Source organism: Lygodium microphyllum, chromosome 18 (assembly GCF_053477565.2).
Source record: "Lygodium microphyllum isolate KBCC chromosome 18, Lygodium_microphyllum_v1.1.10, whole genome shotgun sequence".
NCBI lineage: Eukaryota > Viridiplantae > Streptophyta > Polypodiopsida > Schizaeales > Lygodiaceae > Lygodium > Lygodium microphyllum.
Window position 1 is genome coordinate 114,865,521 of NC_141152.1, and position 24,787 is coordinate 114,890,307.

The 24,787-nt window shown below is 39.0% G+C and overlaps 1 protein-coding gene across 1 annotated transcript in view; it reads left to right on the plus strand.

Annotated features, from left to right (window-relative positions):
• The window catches only part of LOC148021274 (pre-mRNA-splicing factor of RES complex protein), a 97,275-nt gene extending 80,735 nt beyond the window's left edge, over nt 1-16,540 (plus strand). Inside the window, exons 6-9 of the mRNA XM_087699136.1 lie at nt 7,024-7,127; nt 15,432-15,504; nt 15,598-15,778; nt 15,894-16,540. Of these exons, the coding sequence (XP_087555262.1) occupies nt 7,024-7,127; nt 15,432-15,504; nt 15,598-15,778; nt 15,894-15,979 (444 nt within the window). The 3' untranslated portion in view covers nt 15,980-16,540. The remainder of the gene's footprint in view (nt 1-7,023; nt 7,128-15,431; nt 15,505-15,597; nt 15,779-15,893) is intronic.
• The last annotated feature ends 8,247 nt before the right edge of the window (nt 16,541-24,787 follow it).

Sequence of the window (24,787 nt, forward strand, 5' to 3'; positions counted from 1 at the left end):
TTGGAGTATCAGCTATTGCAAGTTGTCTAGTTGGTTGCACAAAAGTAGGTGGTCTCCTTTTGAAAGATCACCGTGCGTACGTGTACTACTTGCTTAGATTACTTATCCATCTTTTCCTCATGGAAAATGACATCATGGTTGCGGATAACCTTGTGAGCCTACGATAGGTGATAGCCCATCGCATTTGTATCTTCATAATCAAGGAAGATGCATTTTACGGACGTAGTATCCGGCTTATTACACTTGTCCTTGGGAACATGGTAGAATGCCTCGCAACCAAAGATGCACAAAGGAGGATATGATGGAGATTTTTCAATCTATATATTCATTGCAACCTAGCAATCAATAGCAGTGCAAGGGGACTTGTTAATCAAGTGTATGGTAGTAGTAATTGCCTTAGTTCAAAAGTGATGTTGTAAGCTTGCTTGGCTAAGCATATTGCCGATTCTTTTTTGAATCGTCGTGTTCATGTGTTCAGGAATACCATTTTGGGGAGGGATGTAGAGGGCGGTCAACTGATGCTTAATGCCCCGCTCATAGCAAAGTTGCTTAAAAGCGTTTGAGGTATACTCACCCCCATTATCTAACCTTTAGCATTTTAGCCTATACCCAGTCTGGTTCTCAACAAGAGCAAGCCAACGTTGAAAGATAGACAAAACATTTGATTTCTACTTAATAGAGAAAGCCCAGACCTTATGTGAGTAATCATCAATAAATGTGACAAAGTATTCTGCATCACCTAGCGACTGATAGGGCATGGTACCACATACATCTGAATGAATAAGAGCCAAAGGCTCAGCCATGCGCTTCATGTCATAATTCTTATGTGTACTATGCGTTTGCTTGTCATATAGACAATGATCACAAGACTCAAAACACATATAGTCTAGGGATGGAAGATACTGCAAAGTGGTAAGTATTTTCATTCCTTTCAAAGACATGTGCCCAAGGCGATGATGCCAAAGAGATACATGTGGAATTGTAGCCACTGCCAAAACATGGTCAATTGACTTGGATACAAGAAAAGTATAGAGAGCACTAGACTTAGCACCACATGCAATAACAAGATTCCCATGGGTAATCTTCCGTGAGGAATCACTAAAAGAGACAACATAACTTACATTATCCAAGGTGCCAATAGAGATAAGGCTCTTCGTAAGAGCTGGTATATGACGTACATCATGAAGAGTGAACATGCTGCCTGAATCAAAACATAGTTGGACATCACTAATACCAACTATCTCCAATGCCAGGTCATTATCCAAATGGACAGATCTAGCCATACTACGATGGGAGTGAAACCACTCTTTATGAGGGGTCACTTGAAAGAAAGCCCTTGAATCTCTCAACCAACACTAAGTATAACTTGATAAAGCATCAGTCAGCTATGAAGTATCCAAAGAAGGTGCCAAGATAAGATCATTAGATATATCAGGCCACACTACATTAATCTTCTCAATCTTGACACTAGACTTGCTAGACATAATGCTGCGATCATCAGTCTTGTCTTGCAGTTTAGTCTTTTTCTTTTCCTTGCGCTTGTATTCACACATCTTATGGCACTATGGCCGAATAGGACTTGATTTTCATAATAATGACAAGTAAGACTAGACTTATGGCCACGGGGCTTACTGCGAGACTATCTACGTGTTCGAGACTGAGAAATGCTAGAGTCTATACCATGGCCATTTCCATCTTGCCGGCCTCTCATAGTCAATGTGTGTAATGTACAGAAAGCATCCACATTCTTTGCGTTCACCTCTTCTATCAAGAGGGTACTCCCAACATCTTGCAATTTCAGCTCATCCTTAGCACAAAGAGCTATATGGAAAGTGTCCAATGACTTAGGTAGAGTACCAAGCAAAAATAAAGGATGCAAAGTATCGTTGAACTTAATCTCATGCGAAGCTAAATGGTTGATGATGGAGTAAAACTCATTCAAGTGTGTTGACATGTAAGTCCCTTTTTTCATGCAAAGATCCATCAACTGTTTCAGTCAATACATATGAGAGACAAGGCATAAAGATTCTTAATTTGTGTCCAAAGCTCATATGTAGTCCGATTTCCAGTTACAACATTGTAGTGAACTTACTTAGAGAGTAATAAAACGATGGTGGACTTGCACAACTCATCTAGTTCATCCCAATCCTTAACCACAATGTTTTTGGGTTTGTCGCTCCCATTTTTAAGTGGTCTAACTTGTATTTTTTGCACTAAAACCTGCCATATTTGGGTCTTTCAATAGCTGTAATTGGTCCCATCCAGTATCTCAATATTGAAGATAGCACTGTCATGAGAACCACTAGTCATAATGGGACCAAGTAAGTACACAAAAGGGCAAGACGGGCTGCTGTAATACCTTGCAAATTAGCCCCAAAACCACTGCTAAATCAAGTGGAAGACAGGAGATATTGCCAAAGTAATGAGGTGTCCACAAATTGTAAGCAAAAGGTTGTCAAGTCCGTGTGACTGCCATCAAATAGAATGCATAAAACTGAAATGATAGGTGGTTGTAATAAATTGCAGCAATATGCTAGCAACTAACAGTGAGCAACCAAGAAGGAAGAAGCCAAGAACAACTAGCATTGAAGAGGGTCAGAATTGCAATGTATCAGAAGCCATACATGCAATAGGCATAGACATCATGCACAAGATAGGTCTCAAATGTAAATGAAGAGATTTGCCAGATGCTTAACGCACTAAGTACAACTCAGTACATAACCTAGAAGCACATAAATACCACTGACAACTCCCTCATAGATATAAGTTCCAGGTCCAAGCCAAGAGATCATATCAACCCATAATAGGGTAATCGCATCCAATAAATATCAAGAGAGCATGTACGTGTCACGGTGAGTCCCAGTATCTCATTGTAATAAGCTCAAGCTCAATTGCATAAACCAAATCTTCTATAGTATATCCAAGTGCCAATGGGGCTTAGTACATAAAGCCGACTAGCTATCATGGAAGCAAAAGTCGAATGCCAAATGAGCAGCAAAGCTCAAAACATCATGTGAATCACATTTGAGTATCCAAGATCCATAGAGCATACATTCGGAAGCATTGAATCCAAGTTGTTTGCAAGATTCTGATTGTAGCATCCAAGTAGCATCCAAGGATATGAATGACAACCAAGGTCAAAGCATCCAAGCTCCAATCTTAGCTTAGGAGCATGTCATAAACATATCCATAGGCACACATGACAACTAAAGTGTCAGCATATCCAATATGTGGTACTTGAGTAGCTTCAAAGCATAACGAGCATAATCTTTATCAGACAATTGCTTGCTGTCCACTATGAACAGTAGGGATATGATAGTCAAAACTGAGTGAATGTGAGCTCAATTGAAGCCCAAAAACATTCTAAGATATGTGTCAAGCATTCTCAAGTGTCAAGCGAACATGTAGGCATCAATACCAAGCCTTGGAAGCATCAAGTGACAAGAGGCATATGCTTTTCCAAGATAAATGACATTCAACTTTGCTATATAGCAATGAAATCTCTGAGAAAATTGAGCTAAATGTGTGCTCAAATCAGCCCAAAAGCATAACCATACCATCCTTGCACTAAAATAGCATCTCGGAAGCATTAAACATGCATTATGGAATTTACTGTTTGCTGTTCAAACCAGAACAGTTCTGTTGTGTGTGAAACAAAGAACAGAAAGCTGTATAGAATCGACTGTTTGAGTGCCCAACTTTGCAGATCGTGTTGCGCTCTCTCTTTCTAGCTATAGAATGCCTAAATCAGATACTGTATGCAAAAGTTATGACCAAAATATGATAGTGCTGTCAAGCTGCCATAGTTGTCCACACCTTCTACAGCATGCTCTGTATCCACTCAAAAATGGATAAAATGATTGCTCCTCAGCTCAATAAGCACTTAACAAGGCTCAGCTAAACCTTCGGAAGCTTCTCAACAAGCATGGAGCAAGTTGGAACAAGCCGGAAGAAGGAACAACTCAATGTATACCTCGAGAGAAAGAAACAATGGTTGCTATGAAACCTTGAGTTGAGGCTTTGAATTCAGGTTGAGGCAAAGGATAAAGAAGCTCCTCGAATGGTTGGCTTTGATACCATTTGTTAGGGAGTGAGCTCGCAGTGGAAGCACGTGAGCGAAAGCAAGAGCTATGAGAGAGAGAGAGAGAGAGAGAGAGAGAGAGAGAGAGAGAGAGAGAGAGAGAGAGAAGATGTGGGAACTCTAACAGTCACAATGTATGACGGGCCTTCCCTTTATTCAGATGCCATTGAAAGAATAAAGAATAAAGTGATAGTGATGGGCACCTGCCACTTACATTGTACAAGTGCGCGGGTATTGTTAGTGTAGTATTACATGGGTTGCTAGGCACAAACGCCTTTACCCCCAACAAAACAAAACTTAGCACTAGGTAGTTAGAATGAATTATCTATTGTGGTTCTAACTTGCGTATAGTTAAGGACATGCATGAGATGCTGATGGCACAATAGGCAATTTTTAACTTGAGTCCATACTAATTCTAAAATTGAGATTTTATAAATGTAAATTCTTAAGTCATTTAATTATTTATATATTTTTGAACTTCAATTTTTTAGGTGAATGTAGATGAGTTCAAGTTAACAGGGGCCACACTTAAAAGTGTGAATAGAGAGAGACGAAGAGCAGGACACCATCTTTGGAGAGCTCTACATGGAGTTGGAGGAGATTGACCATTGAGTGTCATGTACTCGTAGGGAAATATGGGCCACTCCTCAAGGCATTGCAGTTGGTAGCAGCACATTGGTAGTGGTTAGAACCTATGTGAGGCGTGTTTCTAGAAGCTCTTTTACTCTGATTGCTCATGTTTCAGAGGATGTCTGTGTTTGAGAGCCCGATGAGTATGGCAACCTCTTTAGTGATGGGGGTTTTGTTCCACAGATGTCAAACTCATCTAGTGACCATGAGTTTCATTTGAGTGACAGGTCTGAGGATTCATTTGAGTAGTACCCTTGGCAGTTCCTATGATCTAGATACTTATTTAGTCTAGACATTTGTATCTCATGCTTTTTTGTACACGAGTCTTGCATATGATACTTGTCACTTGTGACTTGCCGAAGACTCTTTTTTGGACCTATTGTACATGTCTTCAGACTTACAAATGAAATTTGAGTATACATTTTCTCAACCATTCATTATGTTAATGAAGTATTGTTGAAACTTGAAACTTGACTCTCATGTGTGTTTGTGGTTTTTAAAGGTTAAAACTAAGACTCTCATTTTAAAACAAGTATTATTTACTATACTATCCCTTGATTTTCTATGTTATTTTTCAATCCCTTACTACACACATTCGGTTCTGTACAAGTCCATGGATTGAAAGGATTGGACGGATCATATGTGACTACCCTGCTTGGCCTTTGAGCCATATGCATGCACCTTTGCACCATACCCTACTATGGGTGTCTGAACTTGTTGTAGACCATGCTATGTTGTAGCTCTAGTTGCAAATGTCTACTGATCGTGTATATGTCCTTTCTAGATTGTTTTGTATGGGATTAGACACTACCTCTATTGAGGTAAGGCCTTCGCATGTTTTCTTTCATTATGTCTCACGTCACAAGTTTAGTTACCCATGACCTGAAGGGGGTTTTGTTAGTTATCTACCATGTCTATGTGAGAACACACCTCAGTATGGGTAAGTTAGGGTCAATATTTGGAGGACTGTCTAGGCTGCAATATAAAACCCCTAGCGTTATACTTTCACATCAATCTATCCTAATTTGGTGTGTACTTGCGAGTGTTCTCTCTCTCTCTCTCTCTCTCTACCTATATATCTGCAACGAAAAGGAAGAAAAACCACCCAAACCAACAAAAAATTTGGCATCCTCTCTGGTAGACCTTTCTAGGACTATGTCCCCATGTTCAAAGGGACTAGGACAGCTGCCCATGTTACTATGGACTGAAGACATTGACAACAGCTTAGATAGGTATTTCCTTCACAAGATCTTACATGGGTATTTCCCTACACCTGGGGTAACCTAGTCTATTCTCAATGTTATGGGATAGCACACTATGGTGGAGGTATACTCCACTACCTCTGTTTCTTTCATCTGTTATACCTAGACTGCTTTAAGAGGCCTTGGGTGTTTGTGATATAGCTACTTGCTGTGATCCAATTTACAATAATGGACACTTGAAATTTGGCAAAAAAGGCGTTAGTTTAATTTGGAGGACTGATGAGCTGAATAATCTGTAAGGTTCTATGATGGCTGCAAAGTCCATGTGTTTGACAGGACACACTGAAAGTAGAGGACTGTTCCCTTCCATGCTCAAGATATTGATGTCCCATTTCAACAGATTGTAAGCTTCAGCATGCTCTTGAGTCTTGAACTGCTAAGGGCTTTTAAAAGACTGCATGCCAAAAAATACACTCCTCTTGCATGGAGCTACCTTGTGATAGTCATCTACCAGACCACTGAATGTGAGACAATAACAGCTTTGAATTTTCCTTGCAGAGGTGGCCAAAACCAATTTTGAGTGATTCATAATCAAGTCTTCAAACACCTTCTAAGTTCTAACAATTTGAGTCCTGAGAGCAGTATCCGTTTTCTTTGGCAGGTGCCCTCTACATCTTCATTTATATCTTCTAGTTAACTTGCTACATGCAAAGGTCATTACTCAATCCAATGGTTGCTATACAGTAGAGTGCTCAGTTTTATATGTCAAATATATATTAAAATTGTGCGCTTTAGTTGGCACGTTTCCTTTCAGTTGTTGGCTATTCATTAACAGTTGAACCTTTGTTTGATTTGTATGGCCAGTGGGCACTTTAATTGTGGTTGTGATTATCAGGTCAATTGTGTGCGCACTATGTTAGTACTAAGCATTAATTCCAGGTCAATTGTGTGCGCACTATGTAAGTAATAAACAAAGAATTAATGGTTTGTTGGAGAATTAAACATTTTGCACCGGGTGTCTGTCCATTCATGTTGCTCACTCTACAAACAATTGGGTTTGTTTTTACTTCTTCATATTACTAAATCTTCAATATACCGTGACTTTTGTAGGAAAAACCATTGGAATGGGGCAAAGGTCTGGCTCAAAAAAGAGAAGCTGAGGCACAAATGGCTGAACTTGAAGCAGAACGGTTGAAGCCATTTGCAAGAACAAGGTACTTCATGCAGTGTTCAACAAAAATCTGTAGATAGTTACTATATTTATGTGGTAGCAAAGCTCAATAGTTGTGTGATATTATACTCTTTGGAACAAAGTCATAATGGGAGTGATGTCCATCAATCTTCCCCTTGGCTTATTCTCCTTGCATGTGCACTGCATGCCTTCTTGGGTTCGTGCAAGATCATATAACTAGAAGTTCATATTATTGATGTGTACTTACTGCCTCTATATTTTACTTGGTTAGAAGCGATCATTTTTACTTTCACCTTTACAAGAAAACTTGGAACCTTTTTGTCAAGTTTTATGTTGGTTAAAGGATTGATAGATAGGCAATTAATTGTCATGGTTGGCACGAGTGAGACTTCACATGTTTCCCAAATGGTGCTGGACAGAGCTATTGTTGACAGCTTGATGGGATCTTCAGTCTTTAACTCATGGATTCAATGGCCCCTCTCATGCCATGGTCAGGGCTCTGGTAGATTTAGGAGCAGTTCACTATTTCACGGTGGCCATGGTCAGGGCTCTGGTAGATGTAGGAACAGTTCACTATTTCATGGTGGCCTAGTGGATTGGTTTGAAGGAGGGAGGCTTCACAAGTGTCCCAAACGATTCGGGACAAAGTTGTTGTTTGTTACTTGATGGAACCTTTAGTCTTCAATGGTCTCTTACTCTCGTCCCCAGCCACCCCCGGCATCAATTAAAACCGCCTGCAAGGGAATAGCAATATCTTATGTAGGTTTTGGACATTCTATGCATGTTTCTAGTTGCAGAGAGTAGATGTAATGGTAAGTGCTGTCTTTCTATGAGTTGGTCATGGGGGTTGGCACATCAATATTGATATTCTGCTATGCTGGTGATATTCTGTAGTTCTTCATGTTGACAGCATAGTATTGTCTTCAGATGTAAAAGAGGGAAACTGACACTGGACAGTTATAGGGAAAGTCAGGCCATGAGGAAGCAGTTGAAAATGATCCATTTTGTGCATAGCTGTGAGAAGTTGAGATTGCCTCATCCTTTGTCTACCTAGGCATCCCTTTTCAGGGCTGATCAGACTGACAACTATGGCACGATAAGCTTGTGTAATGCAGCATTAGCTCAATTAGTGAGATGATGCTTCTAGGCACCGTTCAAGGAGCTTGGCACCTGGATGCATAGCCACAGGGGACACAGGGGACCCAACCCTAACATGTCCCATAATGTGCCCACGCGGCTCACCTTCACAGCAGGACATGCTCCAGGACGGGCAGGAATGGGCAGGGATGGGGCAGCCTTGTGGGATACGACAGGGACGCCATGTTGCAGGGTTTGTAACCTGTCACTTTCATCCCTTACTAAGTTGCCCTTACCTTGCTCCCACGACCTGCTTCTCATCACTTATTCTGTACTGCTGTCGTGAACCGTCATTTGTGCCGCCTGTAATGACACGGTCCACCTCTGCAATTGACTAACCTGTCACTGGTCAGGTTGTCTGCAGCAGTCAACTGTCACAAGTGTGACTTCTCCTGTGAAGAGCCTCCAGCCTTCAGGTAACCTGTGCCAGGGCCCAGGGCCCACATAATGCATCAGATAACTTAGAACTGTAGTCTGTCTTGAATCTTCAGCAGTCAGGTCCCAGGACTATTACTAATCAAGTGACAAGATTCAATAATACATTAAAAAATGTAAGATACTCTGCTGCCTGGGCTCTGCACAGTAACCACTTGACTGTTGCACAGTACAAGTTATGAATTCAGAATTTGACATAATGACATAATAGTAAATGTTGGGTGTAAACATAGTTGCATTCGTACTATATACGGACTAGTTCGTTCCGTACGGTATGGTATGTACGTATTCGTACCATTTCGTACCAAAAAACAGGATAGGCCTCTGAAGACTAGTCCATACAATATCTTCCAACTCCTAAGCCTTATGTTTATTATCATAATTCCAAGTCTCTCTCACACACACACACACACTCTCTCTCTCTCTCCCAACTTCCAAGATGAGTATGCAATTCCAAGAGTATCCCTCCCCCCCCCCTCCTCTCTCTCTCTCTCACACACACACACACACACACACACACACACACAAAAAAGAATGAAGAGCCTATAACCTGTTTGTCCATCCACCCTAAACTTTGCTTTGTTCTTTGATGTATTACATATACACTCCCATTTGTCTTCTAGTAGCGCATTGTGCATGAGGTTTTTCCTTGTTGTCCTCATGTATTCATCCTATTAACTCAAGTGACATTGCTATTTTAGCTCTAAACATGTGTTCTATTATCTATAATTCAAAATAACCAAGTTTTTGTTTTTTTTTTCGTACTAATATTGTACCGTACCTTATAAAATCATAAGGTACCAATTAATACCGTATTTTATCGTAACGTACCGTATCGTATCTTTTGTACTTGACAACCTTGGGTGTAAAGTCCCTTTAATCTCTGTGTGTAAAAACTTAGGAGTGTGTTTAAATGTTGGGTGTAAAGTCCCTTTAATCTCCATGTGTATAAACCTATGGGTGTGAACACACCCTTATTTGTATCCTAACATATAAATACATTTTATTCTTTGTGTACAATCACTCAACTGGTATACTCATCTTGGGATTCTCTCACTCTCACTGTCAACATTGCTTTTGCTCCATTTCTGTCTCTCACTTCATTGCGCGGTTGTCCCAACAAATTGGTATCAGAGTTGTGGCATGAGTGTGCGTCCTTCCCAAGGACAGTGCGAGTTAGTTTTGTGTACGCAAAGGAGTCAGGTTGTTCACCTTTGTGTTAGTCATTGGGAAGCAAGCCAATTGTTGTTTTGACCAAATTGGTTAGGCGCAGGCAGTCAGCAGAGCTGTTGTGACTTAATAGGCATGCACGGAGACCAGTGGCAACGGCAGGTGATAGGTTGAGCAGTTGTGATGGTAGACAATAGGTTGGGTAGCTGCGATGTTAGGCGATAGTGCGGGCTTGACACGGCAAGTTGGCATGCAACGGCGCATGCTTGACATGGCACGACGTGCCAGGCATGAGGCAAGTCAACGGGCTCTATGCTTCGACAGCCTTGTCTTTGTCATTTAAAAAAAAATTATTTCATGCAGATTATTCCCTTTCACATTAATGGGGATTCACAAGCATAAGCACAACTTCTAGATTTGTGCATATTCATGCCCGAAAAGTGGGGGTTTTCCTAGATTCGAATCTGGTCATGCATAATAGTGACAGTGGACTCGGAAATTGCAGAAATTGTGTACATTGGCCTTGAAAATTTTGGGGCTTTTTTATGTATCAGTGAAATTTTGCTCGGCTAAGCTGAATTTAGTGACATTGGTGCACATTTGGACCCGAGAAATTTGGGGCTTTTGCAAAATTTTGTAAAATTTTGCTAAATTTGCATATTTTATGCTCTCGGGAACACGTATTAATGCAATTGGGATAGATTGATCACTGAATTTTTGGGGCTTTTGCTGAAATTTGTGAATTTTGGCAAAATTGATGTGTGAAATGTACATTGGGGACATTGTTGAAGCAATCTTGGTGTTGTAAGCAATGAAATTCGAGCTTATTATCTCCCCCTTCTGAGATTTTGAAGAAAATTGCAGAGAATTTTGGTGTTTCTGTGTATTAGAAGTGCTTTTGGACACATACGTATGTAGTACACATGTTTGGCAGCTCCCATTGAGTTGATATATTGCTGAATATTCATAGTGCAACAGTCTTAGTGATCACTTGCAAATACGGGATTGCTGCAAGTGCATTTTTGGTGATATTGCTGAAGTGGTAGTCACTTTACAGTTGTGTATGCATGGATTATATGCTGAAATCTCAGTTATATTGTTGAAAATCATTCCTTCTACTGTTGTACATGAACTTGGATCAAATCTTGTTGTTATCTCTTGAAATTTTGGGCTGAAATTAGCTGTATATTCAGCCTAATATTAACTGTCATAAAATATAGTCTAATATTTACTATCTTAAAATAGAGGCATTGATACTTGGCACTTTGTTGAATAATGGCCACTAATGCTTCTAGCAGTAGTGACACTAAATCCCTTCTTGAAATCAAGAGGCTTGATGGCATTGGCTTTGACTTGTGGAAGGATAGGATGCAAGGCATTTTGTTTCTCAAGAATTGTGATGATACTCTCTTGGAAATCAAGCCTGTAGTTGTGACAGATGAGGATTGGGCTAGACTCAATAAAAAGGCCAATGCATACATTAAAATGGTTGTATTTGATGATGTACTTACAGACATTAAGCATCTTGATACGGCTTATGCCATATGGAAAAAGTTGATGGACACTTATGAAAATATAACTCCAGTAAATGAAGCGCATCTCATGCGCAAGCTTGTAAACGTGGAGTTGGATTAGTCTAAGCTAGCGTCGGAGCATTTGAGTGCTTTCACAGGGATTTTAAGTCAGTTGCAGGACTTTGGTTTGTAGGCCTTCAATGATAGATTGAAGGCTATTTTCTTGTTGTTGACTTTGCTTGATACCTGGGAGTCTTTGGTTGTTTCACTAAGCAACAATCCTGCTTTAACCTTTGATGGTGTTAGGGGCTCTATTCTCAATGAGGAGATTAGAAGAAAGTCTAGTGGAGAAAGCAATGGTTCAGTCTATCGTCTTAGAGGTAGGTTAGATAAGAGGGGTAATGCAATAAACAAATGCAAAAGCAGAAGTGAAAGCAAGGGCAAACAACAGGATGTTACTTGCTATCAATGTGGGCATAAAGGGTATAGAAAGCCCGAGTGTTGGTACTACAAGAAAGAGCGAGAAAGAAAGAATCAAGAAGAAAAGAAAAAGAAGGATGACAGCTCTCCCTCGAAAGAAGTTGCATCTAGTGTGGTCATTGAAGAGCTTTGTGACGCTGGAGAGATAATAGTTGCAACCTTATGTAATGATGTAGATGTTATGGCAGCAGTAGGTGATATGCACATCACTAAAAAGGAGGTGATTAATGCCTTACATTCAGCTTATGATGGGCTGTCCCAATCTTGGATAGTGGACAACGGTGCCTCTTTTCATGCTACTCCCTGTTTGGAGTTGTTTTTTGAATACACTGCAGGTTGCCTAGACGAGGTTTACTTGGGTAACAATTATGCATGTGAAATAGAGGGTGTAGGTACCATTCACTTGGCCCTTGAAAATGGACAAGAGCTGATTGTGCAGGATGTTAGATATGTACTTGGTATAAAGAAAAGTCTATTGTCAGTTGGGTAGCTTGATGCAATAGGATATTTTACTACCTTTGGCGGTGGATCTTGGAAGGTCCACAAGGACTCTATGTTGATTGTTGAAGGTAGCAAAAAGGAGACTTTGTATTATTTGCATTGTAAAGCATTACTTGGCAAGTTTTTGGCTGTGGGAAGCTCATTCATAGATGGAACTTTGGCATAAAAGACTTGGCCATATAAGCCAGAAAGGCCTTCAGGTTCTCTCCTCTTTAGGGAGAGTTGATGTAAAAGGCTTTGGTCTCGACTTTTGTATTGATTGCATATATGGAAAACATGTGAAGTCTCCTTGTTAATCCAGTGTTGTTAAAAAATCCAATGCTCTTGACTTAGTACACTTTGATTTGTGCGCTATATCTCTTAATTCACATGGGGGTGCACGGTACTTTGTCACTTTTATTGATGATTTTAGTAGAAAGTCATGGGTGTATGTGTTAAAGAGCAAAAAGGAAGTGTTGGATTGCTTTAAAATGGTTTCATGCCTTTGTTACCACACAAAAAGGGCTTAAGTTAAAAGCTATAAGAACATATAATGGAGGCGAGTATGTTTCTAACGAGTTTAAAAAGTTTTGCGAGATACATGGTATTAAGAGGGAGTTAACAGTCTCTTACAATCTTGTATCAAATGGCGTGGCTGAAAGATATAATCGCACACTTTGTGAGAGAGTCAGATGCATGTTGTCCACAACTAATCTCTTGTAGCAGTTTTGGGAGAGACTCTTAAAACTGTAGTTCACATATGCAATCGCTCTTCCAATTGCGCATTGGAAAATGGCATTCTTGAAGAGGTTTGGTCTGGCAAACTTGCTTCATATGACCGTTTGTGTGTCTTTGATTGTGATGCCTTTGTGCATGTTCCTATAAATCAGAGGACTAAACTAGACATGTAATCCATCAAGGGCATCTTCATGGGATATGGAGATGAGGGAGAGATGGATTATAGATTTTGGCTTTCTCAGGACAAGAAGATAGTACACAACCGAGACATAGTATCTAATGAGGCAAAGTTGCTGAAAAATGCTACATATGGTGACCTTGACAGAAAAAGGTTAAATTTCAGCATGAATAGCTAGCAATTCAGCGACCATTAGCTGAAGATTGTGTTCCTTTTGATGCTGAAAATGAGCGGCAACCTATTGTGCTACAACCAAAAGATAATGGATAGCAAATAGATGCACATGATGGAATAGGACAGTAAGAAAAACATGCTGGAAATAGGTTACAACAACAAGAAAATGGTGAAAATCAGCCACCAAGTGATGGTGTGCACATACTTAGGATGTAAGTCCATTGCCTAACATTATAGATTATTGGTTAAGAAGGTCTACACGTGTCAGAAGGCAGTGACAGAGGTCTCAACCATATTTAGATTGCATTTTATTAATTGATGAAGGTGAGCCTCTGTCATTTAGAGAGGCACAATCATGTGAAAGCAAGAGAAAGTGGGAGCTTGCTATGCAGAAAAAGATGAAGTCTCTGTATGCGAATAACACATGGTAACTTACCTTTGCCCAAGGATAAGGAAAGCTATCCCTAACAAATGGGTTTACAAGGTGAAATGTATTGATGGGAAGCCCAAGTACAAGGCACGTTTGGTTGCTAAGGGCTATACACAAAAGAAAGGCATAGACTTCTAGGAGGTTTTTTCGCCAGTGGTGAAGATGACTACGCTCCGTGTCTTGTTTGCTATCACTGCATCCTTGGATTTAGAGTTGGATCAAATGGATGTGAAGACTGCTTGTCTTCATGGAGACTTGGATGAAGGGTTGTACATGAAACAGCCCTAAGGTTTTGATGTTTCAAGGAAAGACTATTTAGTTTGTAAGCTGAAATGCAACTTATTTGGTCTGAAACAAGGCCCTAGACAGTGGTATAAAAATTTCGATAGTTTTATGCTTAGCCATGGATTTAAACGTAGTCATATAGATCATTGCTTATACACTAAAAAGGTTGATGATGGAAGCCTTATTGTGTTGGTCTTATATGTGGATGACATTGTGAGGTAGAAAAAAGTGTAAGTATACTTTAAATACTCTTAAAAGGCAGCTGAGTTCAGCCTTCTCAATGAAAGATTTGGGAGTAGTTGAACACATTTCGGGTATGCACATTAAAAGAGAGAGGGTAGCAATTGTTGTCTCTCACAGAACAAGTACATCAGCGAAGTACTTGACAGATTTGATATGGCTGATGCTAAGCCTCTTAGTGTGCCTTTACTGCCATGTACAAAGCTTAGCAAAGTTGATTGCCCAAAAGATGATGCAGATGCTATTGCTATGAAGGGCAAACCGTTATGCATCAGCTTGTGGTTCTTTGATGTATGCCATGGTTGCAACTCGTCCTAACATTGCTCATGCAGTGGGAGTAGTTAGTAAATTCATATCTAACCTTGGCAAGCCACATTGGGAAGCAATGAAATGTATCTTTAGATACTTAAAAGGTACACAGGAGTGTACATGCTATGGAAAGGGTGCACTAGAGTTGTAGGGATTCTATGATTTGGACATGACTGGAGATCTTGACACTAGAAAATCTACCAATGGGTATATCTTTACTTTGGCTGGTGGGCTATTTCTTGGTGTAACGGTTGTGGTAGTAGTAATGTCCGGGTCTCCTTACATATGTGTGTTTGGAGATATGCACAATAAGAGGCTTATTTTATTTGAACAACCTTATTTTCTGCCAGAAGGTTACAGATCATAACTTGGCACACCCTATAATAGCTGGGCATTTTCTTTTATAGTTTTTGTTTATATTGTGTTTGCAACCACCTTTATGGCCTCTTTATGCCTGGTGGTCGTTAATTTATAGCTTCTACTACTCGGAAGCTGTACTAGTGGCAGATATTTAGGGTCTAGTAATAGTGACAAGTAGAAGGGCCAGCTTTTAAAATGGTTTACACACTGGTAATGTGCAATATTCAAAGGTCTTAAGCATGGCCCCAGAAGTTTTTTTTTCCAGCCCAGCAACCCTACTCAATCCCTCTATTTGAAGTTTCCAAGTGTGAAATGTAGTTTCTGGGAGTGGTTTTTCCCTTCGTTCATATAAAAAACCGTTCTTTGGCTCTAAAGGTGATAATGTCTATTTGTCAGAGATGATCCAGATCTGGATAAGCACTTGAGGGAACGCTTGAGGTGGGGGGATCCTATGGCTCATTTGGTGAAGGTCAGTAGACCAATCTTTGGTGTAGTCTGGCTATGACAATTGAACTGTTTCCTTGGATTGTTGGTGACATGTTCATATTGAATACTTGTGCAGAAGAAAACTGTGGAGCCTGTTCTGGAAGATTTTGGGGAAATGAAACAGATGAAAGAATCTGGATTTATTGTTCCTCAAGACATTCCAAAACATAGCTGGTTGAAACTTGGGATTATGCCTCCTCCGAATCGTTATGGCATTAAACCTGGCCGCCATTGGGACGGCGTAGACCGCAGCAATGGTACATGCACTCCAAATGAGAATCATACATCTTAGTAATAGCTTTGCATGCAAATTGATGTTGTGGATTTTAATATCCCTGAAGTATGACATTGTTCACTCTCTTGTTTTCTCAGGCTTTGAAAAGGAGATGTATAAAAAGCAAAATGAGAAGAAGGCCGATCAGATTGAAGCATATCTCTGGTCGGTTGCAGACATGTGAAGCATGTGAAAGAGATTCTCTTCTGAATTGAAACAACCTGTCTTGGTGAGCCATTTGGGAGCTTCCATTCCGAATCGTGTAACATAGATATTAGCTGCAAACATGGCTGCCACAACTTTGCAGCTTCCTGTCGGGTCTGATGCTTCAGTTGAACCACATACCGCATTTAATGCATGTATCTATTTCCAAGAAAAGAGTGCATAACCATAGCTGTTTATTGCTATGTTCTTGAGAGAGTACAAAATTGCGGCTGGACTGCACACAAATAACACTGATAAAGGCCTGACAACTAAATCGATCACCAGCTGCTTTAGATTATAAATGTGATGATCATAAGCTCATTGCAAGCAGTTGATCACCAACTGGTTTGCATGGTGAATGTGATAATACAAGCTCTTCACACCATGGCGCTGTCTTGCGGAAATACACAAGACTGCAGTCCGCTTGTTGGGCCTGTCAAAATCCATCGTTGCTTCAAGTGAAATGTGGTTAGAAAAAGTAATTGAATCATAAACGAGTCTGTCCGCCCAGAAATACTTAACACAAGCGTCTGTTACATAACTCATTTTATTCCATCGTAAAGTTTTGTTGTAATGCACACCCATTGTTTGTGAAAAGATGGTTTTCAAAAATAAAATGATGACGCCAAAATAAAAACCTCTACTAATGTTAAGAGATGGTAACTCGGATGCTCAAATAATCTCATGGGCATCATCCTCCAGCTTGGGACATCTTATAGCTTTGCGGCTTATCTATAATGACCTTGCGTACATCTGTACTGGAGTGAGCTAGTACTGGTGATCAAGTATATGAAGGTGGTGCCATAACGTTGAAGAAGTTTGCTAGTATGTCTTGTCTTGATCAATGAATCTCAATCTCTCACAAATTCAAAAGGTAAAAGTCATGTGTGTCTTTGGTTAGGGACAGCAATTACTTAAGGTATTTTACCAAATCCCTCCTGGAAAAGGGTAGTTGTAGTGGCCTTGTATTTCATGTTTGGTAGGGATTTGTGTGGTAGTTTTCCTTGGTCTCCACCTAGGTCTATATTTAGCCTATATTTAATCCCAAATGACATGGATGCTTATGTATCTTGATTTGATAATGAAGTCATTCTCAAAAAGATGGAGATGGGGAAGGCTGTCCTTGTGCCAATTCCTAGTGATATCCATGTCCTCTCAATGTCTATCATGGTGATGTCCATCTTAATATCTTGGTTCAGCTGATCAGGGTTGAGATACATGGTGGTAGGTGCATCCAACTTGTATTATACTTGTGATCGTGCTAATTTGGTGCAAATTGTCATCTTTCCTTACATAGGAAGTTGCTATTAGGAGGCTAGTGCTAGTTACGTACTTGGAGTCATCTCTTATAGATCCTGCATATACATGGCGGATTGGAAGAGCGCCTCAACTACCATGGGGGCAACGATGGCTCCACTCTTATGATCTCATGTTGGTGGTGGTTTTTTGCATGTCGTCCTAACTACCATCATAGTTGATGCGTGCACCATCTTTAGCTATATAATGTGGGGATTGGATAAATTTCAGTAAAGTAGCTTTACAAATTAGGTTGCTATGACTAGTGTGCGAAAATTCAGTCTTGGCTCCTAGAATTAGTTTTGGACACAATATTCTAGAACAATGAGGATTGTGAACCTTGTGAGAGTCCAATATCAGTCTAGCTTTGGACACATGTTACTTGAGAACAATGAGGTCTGTGAACCTTGTGTGAGTTTAGTATTAGTCAGATCTCCCCAATATAGAACTTCGGTCTTGAGACTAGTGGTCCCAAGGAGATATAGAAAGTTGCTTGTTCCTTGATAGATAAGACTGTGGTGTTTAGAACTATTGAAGTGTGGTCTTCCCTAGATTCATAGTAGTGTTCCTCTTTGTGCTAAAAATGTGCATGCATGAAGGTGCCGTTGTAGTCCTAGAGAATTTAGAATTAGTGTAATGTTAATACCAAAAAATAAAATTGATTGCAAGACTATTGCAAGGGTTACTCTTTGCTCACCAAGCCCATGAATGAAATTATGAATCTCATCAAATGTATGGTTGAAAAGGTGTGGGAGAGAGAGCAATCCTTCACATTGATTGTGCTTTGAACTATCAAACATCCCATAATGAGGCTTATACCTTGATCGTCGCAAAGTCTTGAAGTGTGAAGATCCCCCATGTCATGTTCAATGGTGCTCGTGTCTTAGCATCGATAAAACCACCTTGTTTGCACAATGTATCGAAGGCCCATGTGGAAATCTATACGATAGCAAATAAATCTATTGTATTTATGCTTAATCCTCCTCAATGATGGCTTGTTGAAGGGTGGAACATACTTGTCCAATTGTTTTGTGGGCATGCCTTTGCACCCATTTTCTTAACTTATTCTCATGAGTAGAAAATCTTTGCTAGTGAGTGGCCGATATTAATGCCATACAATTGTTGGGCTTTGTAGGGTCCCCTACCTTATGGATGAATACTATGTTAGTGCTAGCCCAAAAAAGGGAGAATCCCTCACATAGAGATTTATTGTGTGTGAGGATGGGAGCCAATAGGTCTCTTACACGTGAAATGTTTGACCACAATCCATCACGATCCTAGATTTCACCATTTTGTAGTTGATCAATCACTTGATCACTTTTGTATGGAAAAACAATGAAAAGGTGGGTTGAGGCTCTAGGGGGTAAGCAAAAATGGATGACTAGGGATATATGTATATAAAATATTTGGTGATGAGGGAGGGAGGATTATGAGGGTGTAAAGGAGGGGATGGTAGGTCAATGTTCTAGAGGAGGCTAAGTAGTGGGTAGTGTGCATAAGGTGTGCTTAAGTGAACAACAAAATGTGTGGTTAGTAAAGGGATTGCATGCTAATGTTGCTACTTCTTTATAATCTTAACTAGAGAATAGTTGGTTGAACTTAGTGTTGGCTTAAGGTGACTACTTCTTTCATATATTAAGATGTTAAAATTTATGGCATCTTTTTAGTATGTGAACTACCTAGTTGTCACCTCTTTGCATGTGGAGTCATCCTTTTGGGGTACAATACTCCTTGCACCAACTATTCTATGGCATAGCTCTTGTAGCTTAAAGTCCCCTTTGTGGAAGGAAAACCTCTCATGGATAATGTGTGCAGAAACCCATCTAGAAATCTCGTTTATGTAACGAAAAGCTCTCATGGATAATGTATGTAGCATTCCATCAAGAAGAGAAGTGAGGTCCTTAAGTGATACTATTGGGTCGCCAATTTATGCAATCGATGCATACATTATTGGTGGCTCATGGGAAATAGATGCTTGGATGTTGAGATGGAGTTATAGTGCTATTGGTATCTTGGTACATACATGCCATGGAGATCCCATGACATAATCAAGTGTGCTAGCACCATTTTTGAATGGGAAGTATGCGAATCCTAATGATCTGATGTGTTAAATGATGGGGCTTGTTGATTTGCTTTAAGAGCATTCAAGTCTCTTACCAAAGTTATTTCCCACATGCTAGAAACCTCCACAAGGTCAACATAGGAGTGAGAGGTATGATGACTTGTCCCTTACGCTAGTGTTACGGAGGTGGTTGGGGTTGGGGCAATTTAACATCCTTAAATGTGACCTTGGTCTCTTAAACTTGACTCTAATACATATGCCGAGCCTCCTTGTCTCATTTTTGCTATATATACCATCCCTTAGAGCTTCTTGTTGGACAATATGACAATTCTCTTGGAGCCTTATCATACATCTATGGTTTGAGCCTCTAGGTATATGTTGATTACCATTTATATCTTGACATTACCAGGAATCCACTTTGGGATTTGGTGGGATCTCCTTGTACAACATAAGATCATGGCCTATAAAAGTCTCTACAACAAAACTTGCATTTGTCCTCATGGAAGTGTTCAAGCTTGTATTATTATTTCTACATTGGTCTTAGGTTATACATTTTCATAGGGTATAATCCTCCATTATGATGATCCTTCCATCTTAGTGGGAAACCCACTTTCTTTCTTACCTTGCCTTATAATGTGTGGTACAGTCTCTTCTATGTGCCAGTTGGTTGGGTGCAAGATCTTTCTTTAGGTAAATGCCAGTTGGTTGAGAGAGAGAGAGAGAGAGAGAGAGAGAGAGATGGATGAACATTCACAAAAGGCTAAATCAACCTATGAGACAAAAGTAGATACATTTGAAATTCAAGGCACTATCATGTTTTCCAAGTAGAACAAAGAAATCATAATCTAACAAGAAACATCTAGTTAGGAGACAACAAATAAATGGGATAGTTAAAAACAACAGGGATCCAATACAACATGAAATTGATATGGTCAATATAGTCCCACAAGAGAATCATGGGTCTATCCAACACGGATAAGCTAAAGTGTCGAGGCAAGGTGGCTCATGGTGTGTGCATGTATCATTTATATGCTCCAATGGCACCTCAAGTAGGGATATGGCGACTAAGAGGCCTTGGTGGTGGATAGTGCACTTTGGATCTATTAGTGGCTCTAGCTAAGGTGACTCCATATGGTGGAACCACATGTACTTTTAGAGTATGGTTTGAAGTGTGAGATGCATCAACAATTGGGAGAAATTTAACAATGATGTGGTGTATTCTCAAGTGGCTCCTTGAGGACTATAGGAGGTGCTCTCTATGCGAACACATCTCCAAAAGTAAGGTCCCAGGCAATACATATCTAGGAAGTCCATCATTGTAGATAGTGGTCCAAATTGCTATCAGAGTAGATAGCAGAAATGCGTTCTGATATCATAGCGGGAAAGTAAAATGACCCTAACGGATTGCAACTATGCTTTCCTAGGTAACCTAGAAATAATAGATTCGAGGATGTAGATGCAATTTTAACCTTAGAGATAGCCTCACCAAGGCACCCTTAGGAATGTTACTAGAAGGAAAATGAAAATATGGTAGAGTTTCAAAGTTTGGGTGAAAAATATGAGCAAAGAAGTATAAAAAGAAGGAAAACTAAGTCTAGTAATAGCTTGAGTACAATCAAGTTCATCCGAAGGAGTTCTAGGACTTAGCCCCTTCTTAAAAGAGGCAAACCACCATGCTACACCTCTAATGTCAACCATAGGATATTTGACAAGTCCTAGTATAATAGATACACGAGCTTGGGTAACCCTTAATGTGCTTAAGTCATGGGGGGATCTCCTTGTTGAAATGTATGTTTCAATTTGACAATCATTGATGGCTTTAGGGTCAAACCTACCATCATTTTCAATGTGTTTTAGTGTTGAGATGACAAGCTCAACATGTGCATACATTGATGATGGATTGCCTAGTTAGATGGGTATGCACATCTTTAGTTAGCATGCTAGTGGTCATTACAATCCTCACAAGGCCAGTGACTTACTACTCAGTATATTTGGTTAGTTACATATGCCTATTGGCATAGTTACAATGGGAGTTGATTACTATAGTTTGTTATGCATTGTTTAACTTGGTCATTTTTCTTTATGTTGTATCTTATCTATACATTGTGTACATTGTATTGCAAGAGAAAGAAGGAAGAGAAACTCATAAGAAAACATTTTGCTCCATCTCTCTTCTTGTGTTCTTAAGTGAGCTTTCTCTTGTATGTATTGTATCTATTTAGTATAGCAGCTCAAGCAAGTCCCCCCACCATGCAATTCGTGACATGGTTTCAGTGCAACACCATTGAGAGAGGCTAGTTTTGGAGATTCAAGTGAAGAGGAAAGAGCAAGGATTCAAGCAAGAAGCAACTAGTAGTAAGAAGCTCTCCTATTTTCTTGCTCTTTTCCTTGGATAGTGTATGCAGAGGCACTAAAAGTAGGACATATAGAAAATCTTAGTTCATTGTGAGATTTACTATATTTTTGGCAATTTGAGACCATTAGAACCCTAGTTTAGCTTTGTAAGGTTGCGAACAATAGTTTCATAGTATCTTATAATTTTTGTTGTGTCGGTTGTTCTAAGGTACACATGTTACAAATATCAAATCTTTAAAATCTGAGGTAACAACATAAGGTTTATATGCAAACATGTTGTAGATTATATGTATTATTGAGTACTTAGTGAAAAAGGTTTCTTAGTTTGTTACTATGCATATCTTGTGGAAGGTTGCAGAAGACTTGCTTACTGTTTGGTAATTAGTTTTATTGTAATGGTTGAGAGTTGTGGAAATCTTGTTATTGATAAGAAGCTAGACAAGAACAACTATCCATCTTGGAAGTTCCATGTGATAAAATTTCTTTTTGGAAAATACATCTACAACTTTATTTTAAGTGAAGAAAAGAAACAAGAGCTGACTGATCCTATGATTGGAAAAGAATTAAAAGCATGGAAAGAATGGAATGCAAGAGATAAAAATATAAGGGTTATCTATAGTCATTGATAGCACTATTTTGGGAGATATCAGGAATGTGAAGAATTCATGTGTAGCTTGGACAACCTTCGAAAATATATTTTCAGTAAATACAAAGGCACAGAAGATTAAACTCAAGTAAGAGTTGAATACTTTGAAGAAAAGAAGATGTTTGTAAATGAGTATGTTTTCAAGGTGAGGAGAATTGCAAATACCTTGGCAACTATTGATGCAATGCCTAATGATGAGGATTTAGTATCGTCTACATTGGGTGGCCTTAATAATGAGAAGACTTGAACAGCTTTTGTTACTTTTGTGTATATATAAAAGCAGTTTTCATATTTTGATGAGTTGGTCTCTCTCATGATCATTGAAGAGATTAACATGCAAGGTGAATTATCTAAAAGAAATGGTGAATATGTTTAAGCATTTTACTCAAGTTCAGGAAGAAGACTGGTAGATCCTCTTCAAGAGGCCATGGTATGGGTCATACTTGTGGTAATCAGTAAAACAAGTTAAATCAACAATTTCATGACATGCATATTTTAAGAGGCTATGGTAATTCTAGAGGCAAGGGGAGCTCTAGAGGAAGAGGTGGATGGTAGAATATAAGTTTTAGAAATTTTGCTATTATATGTCATTATTGTGGAAGAACATGTCACATTGAAGCCCCTTGTTATGATAAGAAGGATGATGTTCATAGTGAAAAATTAAAAGGGAATTATGCATAATCTTCAAGATAGAACGATGACAAAAATGAGAGTTGTTTGTTATGTAGTATTTAATAAATGCTATTATACGAAAGAGGACATGTGATGATGTATTGTATGTTCACTTAAGCATATCTAATCATATAACCAACCATGTTGAATCGTTTGAAAAAATGTAGGATTTACAAAATTTATTAGATTATGTAGAAATGAGTGTCGATTCATGCTACCTAATCTTACGTACTAGAAAAGTTCCTTTGCCATTCTATGATGGTTAGATAAAGTGTTTATCAGATGTATTACGTGCACCATCCATCGTAAGAATTTGGTATCTATTGGTCAAACGGTAGAGCAAGGGCTGTAGATTAGATTTCAAGTGAAGGGTCTTTTTATTAAAGAATTTAATAATAAATTTAGATTGATTACAAAAGGAAGTAGAGTTAGCCACATGTTTAATTCAGATGCCAGAATTCTTGCTATAAATACTACTATGTGTGCTAAAGCCAAATGTGTGATTGGAGGCATTGGAATATAGCATAAATGTATTGAACGTACAAAAATGCAAAGGCTAAAATTAATGTAGTCTCAAGGGTTGGTTAGAAGCTTGCCTACATTTAGAGTTGTAGAATTACATAATGTTTGTGAAGCATGTCCATTTGGGAAGAAGAAAAGATAACTCTTTTTACATAATAGAGATATAAGAAAGAATATACTTGATGTTGTGCATAGAGATGTTTGGAGACCTTCACAAAATGTATCCCTTAGTAGCAATAAGTATTTTGTTACGTTCATTGATGATTGCTCTAAGAAACTCTTGGTATATTTCATGAATAAAAATAGTGAAGTATTTGAGTACTTTAAAACTTGCAAGGCTATTGTTGAAATAGAGATAGGCTTGATAGTTAAGTACTTGAGGTCAAATGGAGGGAAAAATTACATCTCCAATGAGTTTCATGATTTTTCAAGATCACATGGAATGAATGATAGATTACATGCAAGTATATTCCATAAAAAATGGGATTGCAAAACGAAAAAATAGGCATATTACAAAGTTGCATGGGTATTATGAATTTAAAAAATATATCTAAATATTTTTTATTAGAGGTTGTTTATATTGCTATCTATATTATGAACAAAACTCCCACAATTGTAGTGCATGGTATGACCCCTAAAGAATAAGTATTTTTGGTTAAAGGGCTAATGGTATTTGGCTATTCTAAGGGTAGTATGGCTTGGATATGTTTTCCAAGTATGGTATGATGTCATGTAAGTCTTTTTCAATGCCATTGGAGAAAAAAGTAAATTTGAGTGCTAATTTTGGGGATAGATAGGAGACTCTACTATGTTTATGAGAATAGCACGTAGTTTAATCTATAGACTTGAGCTATACTATCAGACTTGTGAGTTAGTTTATGGAGGTACATATAGGAAGCCTCATTTGGATGTGGTCAGACATAGATTGAGGTATATGAAGGCCACCTTACATTATTGACTTTTTACGAGGCAAGTAAGGTTATATAAGTGTTTGGGCACATAGATGCAAATTAGGCTAGTGGCATGTCAATTGGAAGATCTATTAGTGGATTCATGTTTTCTCTTGATAATGCAACTGTTACTTGGAGCAGCAAAAAGCAAGCAATGATTGCTTTATAGAGTAGAGAGGTGCTGCTATGGTAGCATGTGAGGTGGCATGGTTACAAAAGTTATTAAGTGCTTGGGATGTTCGTAGACATGGTCCAATTGTCATTCACATTGACAACATGAGCAAT